At 40.5% G+C, this 11,293-nt stretch overlaps 1 protein-coding gene across 1 annotated transcript in view; it reads right to left on the reverse strand.

The window, feature by feature from the left end:
- ppm1lb (protein phosphatase, Mg2+/Mn2+ dependent, 1Lb) overlaps positions 1-7,063 on the reverse strand; it is a 44,917-nt gene extending 37,854 nt beyond the window's left edge. Inside the window, exon 1 of the mRNA XM_034097726.1 lies at positions 6,162-7,063. Coding sequence (XP_033953617.1) covers positions 6,162-6,560 — 399 coding nt within the window. The 5' untranslated portion in view covers positions 6,561-7,063. The remainder of the gene's footprint in view (positions 1-6,161) is intronic.
- Between the last annotated feature and the right edge of the window lie 4,230 nt (positions 7,064-11,293).

Raw genomic sequence — 11,293 nt, forward strand, 5'->3', positions numbered from 1 at the left:
AACACAATAAGACACAGATTATTAAAATGGAAAATGAGGGCAGTGGAAAATAAGTAATTACAGATGCTAACTCCAGAGCTAAACATTTAGGTTGCTTGACAGGCAGCAGCCCCATTCGTCTGTTTATTTGGCGTTTCACTCCTCAGTCGCTCCCAGACTGTCCTCTCGCTGCAAGAAAAACAAACCTCACCACTGGGGACAGATTACTAAAAGGTCAAAAGACTTTTCGGGAGAGTCCTCAAGCTTTGCGGTCTCTTCTGTGCAGCTTTAGTATTTTCCAGCAAAACATGGCCTGCTGTGTGTTTCCAATTTCTGCTCAACTTGACTTCAAGGAAAGGCCAAAATGTTGAGCCTCAGCTTTTTCCACAAGTGACAAAAGTAGGTACAGAAGGACAGTATAAATTAGGATTGTTTTCTGATTCTCATTAGATTAATTCCTCTTGCTTTCCCAGTACACTCAGCGCAGAGGTGTAAACTGCTGGAGCCCAAAGAATTCAGACTAACTTAAGGACATTTCCGTGTATAACTAAAACCTTGCTGCTGTTCCAACCTGCTGAGCAAATTTACCAGTTACAGTCATGCCAGTGAAACCGCGTAAGCAAAGTGATTTATATCCTTAAACCATGAATACATTATTTATTAGCCACTGGGGGTGTATCAGAAACAAGCTAGTTAACACTGCACGGACATATTACCATCCTTTAAGTTGATGACAAACTTGATTAGAAAACTATTGCTTTTTTACACATCCTTCAGATACAAAGCATCATTAAAAGTAATACTTGTGACCACCTGATGAATGAAAGTCCAACATACATTCTCCCTTTAGGATTTCACCAGAGCCAAATATCTGTCTCTTTAGCCGCTAAATTCTCCACTATATTTAAGAACTGCTTGCTTACTTTTTCCCTGTATGTTTTTTTAAGATAGGGAGAGTGTACAGTGCGTGTTTGAAGCCATTATTTCTGAAAACAGCTGCCTGCTGTGGCTGAAAACAAATCACAAAAGTTAAGGTACAGGATGTAATGCCATACAATGAGCCAAAAGACACTATCAGGCATTGCAAAGCTGAGGGAAACTGCAGATAAACCGAGTGATAATTCTATTTATTCATCATTAGGGATGTGCCCTTTTACATACAAGTATACATAAATATTTATGATTGAAGCCGCTCTTATAATTCTAAAGATGTATGCATTTAGTTTTTCCTCAATACGCGCCTGTTGTGTCTTTTTATACATTCGCTGAGAATTGGATTGACAACGTGAAGTAAAAGGTCTGTAGCAGGTGTCTAGTCCTGATAGGCCTTTGGCATTTCAGTCTCTCACAGTGAAGTCCTCTCTCCCTCGGAGAACAGATAACACCAAACTCCCCTCTCATCTCTGTGTGGGTCCTCAACATCCATGAAGGAGAAGAGGTACATCATCCTGTGCAGGCTTGCAACACACATACATATTCATGCACTCGCACACAATGCTGTCCTTCCTTTTCACTCCCTCTCTTCGTTTGCACTCTCTAACCCTGTAATGCTAACACTGCAATTAGTGACATACTGGCTCTTTCTTTCATCCCACTAGGGAGAGTGAACTATGGAAGAATTCAAACTGTTTACTAAACTACGTAACCCACCACATGCATATAAAAACGTTAAAAAGAAAGCTAACTTGTGCTTTTCTGACTTAAAAATGTTCTTCATTGTAAAAGTGACAGGCACCACTGCTTTAATTGCTCTCAAATGTCATATCTGCTTTGAAAGAAATGATTGGCGACGTTGAAAATGAAATGGCCATTCAGCCTGAATGTGAAGTAAAGGTGAACGAAGGACAAGCTCAGAGCTGACTAAAGAGAATCCATCTAAAAATTATCGTCCCTTGGTGCTTCTTTATGTGCTCTTCCAAGGCCTTCTAAATAAGTGTCTATATCAAAACCCACTCACAAACAACCGCAAATTCAAACTACATGAAAGTGAGCTGTGATAGACTTGAATGAGAACAAAAGCTGATAGGATGGCAAAACAGAGAGAGAAAAGCCACCCCCACACTCAAGTTAAACAGCCATGTTGTGAATTTGAATGTATTTTCTGCACTCGACAGTTAAAGTAATTTTGCAGCGCCTGAAGCGACAACCAGACAGTGAGGAGCAGCTGATCCTATGCCAGTACGGAATAAATGGTGCATGTTGCCGTTATATGGATGGAGAGCCCAGGGTTATCACTTCCATGCAGGTTATCCTGTGTGTCAGCTAAAAATCAATCTCCTTTTATCAGATAAATCCCCTCCCGGAGATATCACCTAATACGACGGAGACCACCGATGAATGTGTCCACATTAAACACTGTCGAATTGAATTTGCATTGGTGTGTGCAAGTGGGTGTGTGGGGAAGAGAGACAGAGAAAGAGAAAGAAAATGTACATGTAATTCAGCACTGACTGAGGATGTATCTGGTAATAAAATGACTGGCTTTCTCAACTTTTTTTATCTTCCAACATGCTGGACTTAAACAAACAAACCCCATCATGTTGCAAAGCAGATTTAAGCTGTTATGTAGGACATTTATGGAGATATGAATATTAGATTCCCTGAAGAAAGAGATGTGAAAATCGATATCACTCATGTTTGCATGCTTGGTACAATGCTTAGATTATCAAGCATAAAGATTGAGAGCAAGGGGGGAAAAGCTGGCTTGTCTCTACATGAAAAAAACACCTAACACTCATTGTTATACCATGTTAGTTATCTGTACACATGTCACTCGCTCCATAATTAATGCACAGAGACAAGACTGAAATAGCAAATAAAGGGCATTTCCCAAAACGTTAAACCATATCTGAAACCGCACCTTTCCTTGGATCTATCATTATAGATGCATTAAGTGAGATCCAATATTAACATCATTTTCACAAGTGTGATTGCTTTGGCAGTCAGTACTAATGAAACAATGATTATGTCAGATGCTGAGTTTCCTACTTTTCAAAAGCTTAATTTGAGGCATTTCACCTCCATTTGCATTGACAAAAACAAAAGTACCTATAGTGCTACCATGAGGAAACGCATGCAATCTAAATCCACTCAAGCAGAAGGATGATGCGTTATTATGTTGTGATCAATAATGCCAGACAGAACATGTTATTACTTACGGTCAAGGGTGTAACTTTGGTTTGAGAAGTGGGGGGGGGACAGAAAACAGGGGGTCCTCCGCAATGAAACATTTTCTCAATTTAATTCCATTTCCTGCCTTTCTACAAATATATTAAGGACTATAGTGTTAACAAATCCAAGAAACATGTGTAGTGTATATAATGAGTGTGCACACTTATCTAGTATCCTATCCATGTGAACCCGTTTTATTTGTGATGACCTCACATCCCATAGGGGGTCCGGGGGCATGCATCAAATTGAATTTGAATGCATCAATCTGGTGCACTTTGAGGGCAACATTAAGAGATTTATGGATACAGTTCTCAACACTCATATGAAACGGAACTGTATATATTTCAATAACAGAAACCATTAGAATATGCTCACAACCAATAACAAATCATTGATCAACTCCTCTCTCCTATCTTACCTAGTCTGCATTCTTTCTTTTTATTTATGCATATTTGACTAGTCACTCCCCTTTCAAACTGTTTTTTATTTTTGTACTGACACATTTAAAAAGTGGGGGGGACACAAATGGGATTTTGAAAAGTGGAGGGGACATGTCCCTCCTGTCCCCAGTGGAAATTACGCCCATGCTTACGGTCCATTTTTAAACAGAAATGACACACACACATAATAATGATGAATATGTGTTGCTTTTCTTGGTTTGATGTTATAGTAAGGTGAATATCTTGTGAAGCCAGTCCACATTAAGCTTCAGGAAATTGTGAGAGGCATTATACTTCTTTCTTACATTTTATATAACCATCATGAATATAATCTGCAAATTATTGATAGGAACACATAATAATTGATTTCAGACATATTGCATTTCACTATCCTTTCCCGTGATGTTTGTTGAATCTCTGCTCTAATTAGCTGGAACATTTATACCCCAGTGGAAGTTACTGTTCCGTCCATTACAGAATTTGTATCCCAGAGCCATGGATGTTGATTGAAAGTCTTTGGTGATTGATAGAATTTCACACAAGACGAACATTTATTTAATGACTGTGTAAGTGCATTGGATAAGCAGTGTGTGTGCGCACGTGTGTTTGTGTGTGTGTTCGTTCAGAGTAAAGAAAGCGGCTGACACCTGACTAATTAGCCAGCTGAGGCAGCCAGTATTCCTGGTGTAGCCTTGGGCCACAGTGCACTGCATCCCTCTGCTTTATTCAATGCCCTCTGGCTAAAAACAACAACAACAAAATCTCAATTCGCAAAAGAGAGGAAGTTGTTTCTGGAGGCTGCTGTCTGGCAACCATTTCACGCACTTCAAGAGAGGGCGTGGGAATAAAAACAGATGAAATTGTTGCCCATGGACATGCAGCGATAAAACAGCTTCTCGCCTACATGGGCAAATCTGAACCCTCTCTTCTTGCTCTTACCATAGATTTTCTCCCACTCATTTTCATATTTTTCTGTCACATGTATTTCTCCTGCTCTTCAAACCATATGTGTGGTAGCTGCAGCAGGGCTCACAGGTTAGGCCACCGTTCTCTAAAAAGAAACTCCACAGAGAGAAGCAGCACGAGGAAAAGGGCTGCAGGGAAAAACAAGCCAATGACCACTTTTGGTAAAAAGCTGCAGCAGTCAGCACCGCAGCCTAAAATTTAATTTCCCCTAAAAAAAACAGCTATCCTCTATGCCTTTGGCTGCCTATTTATAGCATGTTATCGTTCAGCCTCAATCAGAACTGAAGACAGTCAATACTAGAAAACAGCATGGAGCTCCTAAGAAACCAGAAGTAGCTCACCAGATGTGTATTGTTGTATGTACAAGCTGATGTATTGAGGAGGACAGAGAGGAAAATGGCCTGTCTCTTACAGTTTATCAATTGTTCCTTCTATATAGCTCCATCGAATCAATACTGTCAAATGAGGTCATGGTTTAAGTCCAGAGAAACAATGCCAGTGTTCAAGCATGCCATGACTTCATGATAACATCAGAGTTTTCATTTTCCCGTTACACCATGGCCTCTTCTCAAATGCTCTTTGTCCCTTTAACTGACAACTTTTATTTTTAAGGGTCTAGTTGTGCTTTGCAAACCTGTTCCCTGAACGTACTGCATTGTTTATGCTGAAAAACATCATAAGTGAGCACAAAAGAAGCTGAAAGAAAGGAGTTCTCGCAACTGCAAACAAGTCTTGACTCTTGACAGTGGGTGGACAGTGACCAGCAAATCATGTATATAAAGTGCCACTTCAGTTATGCTTTGCTCATGGCATTGAGCTCAGCTAGCTGCGGAGATTTTACTGGAAAAACTGATAGGAAATACGGGGTCTTGTGCAGAGTTGGGTATGTTGGGCACCTGCTCCACTTATCCACAAATACTCTATGACAATTTAATACCAAAGCCTGGATTACCTCAAATGGCTGTGTGTCACCTGGTTTGTCCTTGCATGGGAATATGAAAAATGAACACAGAATATCAACTGACATGATGAGGGCCTTACAGTGAGTTCCTACACCTATAACTCACGTTGAGGCACTGTCTTAAAGAGGGCCATTAAGTAGGCTACAGTAGTTTGAAGACCACAATAATAGTATTGAGATTATTTGTAACATCTCTAATTGTCATTCAGCAAATCTGGTTCAAGTAGAGAAAAAAAACTAACAAAATGTGGAGGGAATGGATTACTCGAAGCACAGTCATCCAGCTCTGCAAATGTATCACAAGTCACTACCACACAACTCTAATTTAATTTTTTTTTAGATTCATCACTTATTCATCAGCTTACAAAAACAAGCTGCTCCAGCTGCTTCAACAAATCTCCCTCTGCTGCTCATTCTGACACAAGTCAATACCTCAATGCTCTACGATAGTGCAAAGTTCTTAAAAGTTGTCTGATAATTAAAATGTATTTGTTGTCTTTAACTGCGTAGCAGGCTGATATCTGTATATCTGTAAGGCTGAACATCGTATCAGTAGCCTGTTTATAAGACTTCAAGGGAACATCAGTGTGCACAATGGTAAAGGTGAAGCCTTCATTATGATGATACACAACACCCTCACTCACCTCTCCTCCATGGCCATCAAAAATCCCAAAAATAGAGGGGTGACTCTTGTTGACGATGTCGCTGAGCACCTCGAACCGGTCCTCCATGTGGTCTCGCCGGCCTTGGATGGAGTACACGGCCACGTTGCTGCTCTTGAACTCCCATGTATTGGAGAACTCCGCGTCCAGGACGTCCAGCCCTCCGAACCGCTCGTTCTGCATCATCTCCGCCACTTTCCCCTTGACCATCTTGACCGCATCCCGGCTGGACTTGACGATGGTCTTCACTTCGTCCGTGTGGAAGAAGTAACTCCACAGAGCCAGGCTGATGCACAGCAGGAACAAGGTCTCCGGTCTGAGCAGAAAATAACGCATGATCCGACCTAACAGAGACAACAGGGTCATTGTATCCTCTATCATCTATTTATGTACATGCATTTATGTACATGAATCGCTCGCCCCCGCTGCAGGTTTAGTCCATTGTCGTTGGTGTAAGTGTTTTGGTATCGGTAAAACAGACGCATAACCCAACGTTTGAAACCTGGACTCGTAAAGATTATAGGCCTACTGTCAAGGGACACCTTAATTCGTTGTGTAACCGGACACAGCAGGCAGGGGGTACGGTGTACACAAACCGGGGGACGAACACGGTGCTCCGGCGGTTCTCCCTCTAGCTTGCAGCCCTGCAGTGAGCCACCAGCGGCTCTCCGTGCACCATCTGATGCGGTCCGAGAACACCGACTACCCTGGGCAGACAATGCAAGTCCTCCGTTCAGAGTTCAATTTAAGCCCGTGTGCTGGCTGGGCAGAGTCTCTTCTTGGCCAGCCCCGCTACTCGTCCTGAAATAGCGGTCCGTGTTGTAACCAACACATTCCCAGCTGCCACACTGGCTGCGACTCTCTGCTTCTGACTGACTATTAAAGCGGAGTGATGCCTTCAGGTGCAGCTCGGAATCTGCCAAAAACAAAGAACTTCAGAGCAGGGAAGTAATCAAGTATATTTACTCAAGTAGGCTACTGTACTTAAGTACAATTTTGATGCTTTGTACTTCTACCGTACTACAATTCTGAAGTTAATAGTGCAATTTTACTCCACTACATTTATTAATATATTTAGTAATTTAGCAGATTTGGAATTAATTAATTAAATGTAATCAACACTTAAATAACACTTTAGTTACACCTGGAGTAACATTCACAATCTAACTTGCAATATACAAAGTCATTCAAATTAGTTCCACCTTTAGAAGCTGTGATAAACACATTATTCTATCAATAATTATAATGAAAACATGTTGTATAAATAATTCGGATATGGGCCAATCTGCATAAGGATTACTTTACATACTTTTGGAACTTTAATTAAATGTTGATGCCAATATTTGTGTGCTTTTACTTAAGTAAGATATTTAATACAGGTATTTTACTTGTACAAGAGTCATGCTCTTTGGTATTTCTACTTTTACTTTAGTACAACATCCACCTGTGAATATATGAGATGTGTTTATAAAGAATTTCCTTTGTCTCCATCGGGTGTTATTTAAATAACACAATTTACCACGGGTGGAAGTAATACAAATACATAAATACAATGTAAACATAAGCAACAGCCATGCATTTAAAACCTTCACGCTTAAGTAAAAGTACTAAACTATTAGATCAAAATGTACTGATGAATCAAAAAGAATATACTCATACTCATTATGCAGAAGGGCCCATTGCATATACTTTATATGATATTATTTGAATCAAATTATGATGCTCAATGTGTTCATCCCTTTTTTAATGTTGCAATTGTTAGAGATGGAACTAACTTTAATGTTTCTTCTGCTGGGTAATCTTTGATAATGCCATACATAAAGTCAAGAGGTATCTAATTGTTAAAAACAGACAATAATACTTTAACCATACATTTAAGACACATCTTTCATGCATATTGTAGATTCACAATCAAATCCTGCCATGGGTGAGGGAAGGGGGGTGCTGAGGGCGCTGCAGCACCCCCTAGCTCCCCTGTCTGAATTATTATTTGACGGTTATTGCTGCTCCCGCTGTGCATAATCTGTGTAATATGTAGCCAATAAATTCCACATTGTTGGCTACAATTCTGTTGCCCCGGACAATTCTACCTCAATAATATAATACATTAACCGTGCTCTACGTGAACCTCATCATGACACTAGAGAGGACGGCAGGACTGTAATTTCCAGTGTTCGGTGAATGCAACAGAGGCAAGATACCAGATCAATCAGAGAGTTGCATGGAAATAAAAGTGTGCTTGTATCATTCAAGCTCGGCTGTGTGTGTGTGTGTGTGTGTGTGTGTGTGTGTGTGTGTGTGTGTGTGTGTGTGTGTGTGTGTGTGTGGTGTGTGTGTGTGTGTGTGTGTGTGTGCGAGAGAGAGAGAGAGAGAGGGAGAGAGAGAGAGAGAGAGAGAGAGAGAGAGAGAGAGAGAGAGAGAGAGAGAGAGAGAGACCCGTGTTCCGGATTAACTGGTTCCCTCATTAATTGGTTTCCCGATCAACTGGTCTTCCGATCAACTGGGGTGATTTTCGATCGCTTCTTCTGTCGTTTACATACATCTTTTGGTATATTTGGCTCGGTAGGAAGACTTTGATGCACATTCAGTACCAGTGTGTGAGGTTGTGGTTACGTACATTTAAACCAGCTATTGTTGCCAGACTTATTACTGAATATCGTTCTTAATGTGATACCAAGTCCATCTGAGACCTGTGTACACCTTCAGACAGCCTCCAAGTGAAGCACACGTTGTTTACTCACAATTTGAAAGCAGCGTGGAGAAGTCTTCAGGGGCCTATACCACGAAGCTGGTTCAACCTAGTACAGTTTAGCGACAGCGCGTATGTTTTGGATTAGGCCAACCGGCAGGCCCGGTTCTACGGGGGTGCATAAGGGTGCATTGCACCCTCAGTTGAGTCGTTATGCACCCTCATTTGAAAAATGAAAAGTAAAAAAAAAAAAAATGAAAAGTGAAAAATATTACATTTTGCCTACTATTACTAACAATAGTAGTAATAATAATAATAATAATAAGAAGAAGAAGAAGAAGAAGAAGAAGAAGAAGAAGAAGAAGAAGAAGAAGAAGAAGAAGAAGAAGAAGAAGAAGAAGAAGAATTTAGTTGAAATAAAATAAATTGTAATTGTGGTTGAATAGCATTGTCTGCTGCATTTATTTGATCAATTTAAACGGTAAGTAACGTTATTATGTCAGGTGCGGGTGACCTGTGCCGCTGCGCGTTCATCATCTGCAAGGTGCTAACACAGCAGTCAATGATCGATCAGAAAATGGTTAAAACAACCAGCCCTTATCCTCAGCATACACTGCATCTACTGCAGGTAATAACAGTTCAGATCATGGGGACATTACGTTACTGTCGTGGACACTAACGTCCTCCTGCCCGACTCGCCGGCTTTGCCCGCCTCGCCCACAGAGGCGGAGCAGCCACAGCCGTCTTCGTTGCACCAAACACCGCCACCCCTCGGCGGCCCGCAAGTGCCAGAGGACCTCTGCAAAACAGAGCCTGCCCAGGTATATTTAAAAAAGTACCCAACTCGCCTGTACAGTGGGGTGAGGCGCTCATTTTGCAGCTCATGGTTTCAAAACAGAGATTGGCTGGAATATTCATGTAAAAAAGATGCCATCTTCTGCTATGCATGTAGACATTTCGGTTCAAGTAAGTCAGATGCCTTCACCATAACTGGCTACAACACCTGGCGCCATGCTCTTATAGGCTGCTACGTGATAAGGGACTGGGAAGGCATAATCAAGCAAAGAGCACATAGATCCATAGATCTCTTAATGTTGCTCTCAAAGTGCACCAGATTGATGGTTATCCAGTGGATCGCTCAAGACAGCCGTTTCCTATCTAGTTAGGTGCGCGTTCACATGAAAGGGGTGGTATTTGGAGCATTCGACCAATCACAAACATGGAGAAGCGCACTGACAGCGCAGCGTCATATTTCCTGAATGAAAAGTGAACTTTAATACTAGTCAAATATGAAGAAGTTAAACTTTAAACATCCATGACTTAAACACTTTATCCAGGATAAAAGCCACATGATATATGCAATTGTTAGAGATGGAACTAACTGTAATGTCTCTTCTGCTGGGTAATCTTTGATAATGCCATACATAAAGTCAAGAGGTAGGCCTATCTAATTGTTAAAAACAGACAATAATACTTTAACCATACATTTAAGACACATCTTTCATGCATATTGTAGATTAACAGTCACATGATCCTGCTGGTGTAGCTGTAAGTATTCCCACGTTTCCTTTATTTCATGCACTGAATACATGAGCATTAAAGTACGCTCGTTTTAGTTTAGATATTTCCGACAGCACTTGAAGACATCCAGAGAGCTGGGTTACCACAGGTGCGCACTAGTGAAGGGATTCTTTCTAAAAAGCAAAGGCCCAATTTTGCAAATGTCCTTGAATAATTGGCATTGTCAAATAAATAATCCCTTTGAGTGCTAAATTATTAAAAGTGTGACTTCACTGGATCCCCGGACATTCACGCTTGGTGCCTTTATGTTTTTTCATAATATTATTGACAAATCAACGTCCTTTTTAAGATGGTGCTTTAAAAGCTGATCTTAAGATGCTGTTTGCATAAGTGTCCGTTAAAGACTTCAAATCTTCATTATTTCATCTGGTTTTGAATTTAAATGATACATTTTAAAACTATGTTCTATATAACCAACACATCACACTGCAAACCTCATCTCATGACATGTGATTTCTACCACAAGCATAGTGCTCCATCTGTTTATCAGAGAGTGTTCAGGACTCATGGGTTAGGAGCCAGCAGCACATGTTTGCACCATAAACCCCAAGTACTTTAATCATTCATTAGAATTGTTAGATTAACAGATCTGTGATTTGAATTGAGAAGTAGATGATGAAACAGTAACTTTATTAAATCCAATATGATGCATTAAGTCAAATAGATGCTCAACTCACATTACAATGATATTGTTGCTGAAACGATTTGCAAAAAGGTCCAGGTGGTGAGCTTTCAAACTAAGCGACCTTGGGTCTCATGAAAGGCGCTATATAAATCCAAGTTATTATTATTATTAAGCTAAATGAAATGTTACACCAATCTTTTGTCTGTCCTCGTAATGTTT

The sequence above is a fragment of the Pseudochaenichthys georgianus genome, chromosome 13, assembly GCF_902827115.2.
Source record: "Pseudochaenichthys georgianus chromosome 13, fPseGeo1.2, whole genome shotgun sequence".
Classification (NCBI taxonomy): domain Eukaryota; kingdom Metazoa; phylum Chordata; class Actinopteri; order Perciformes; family Channichthyidae; genus Pseudochaenichthys; species Pseudochaenichthys georgianus.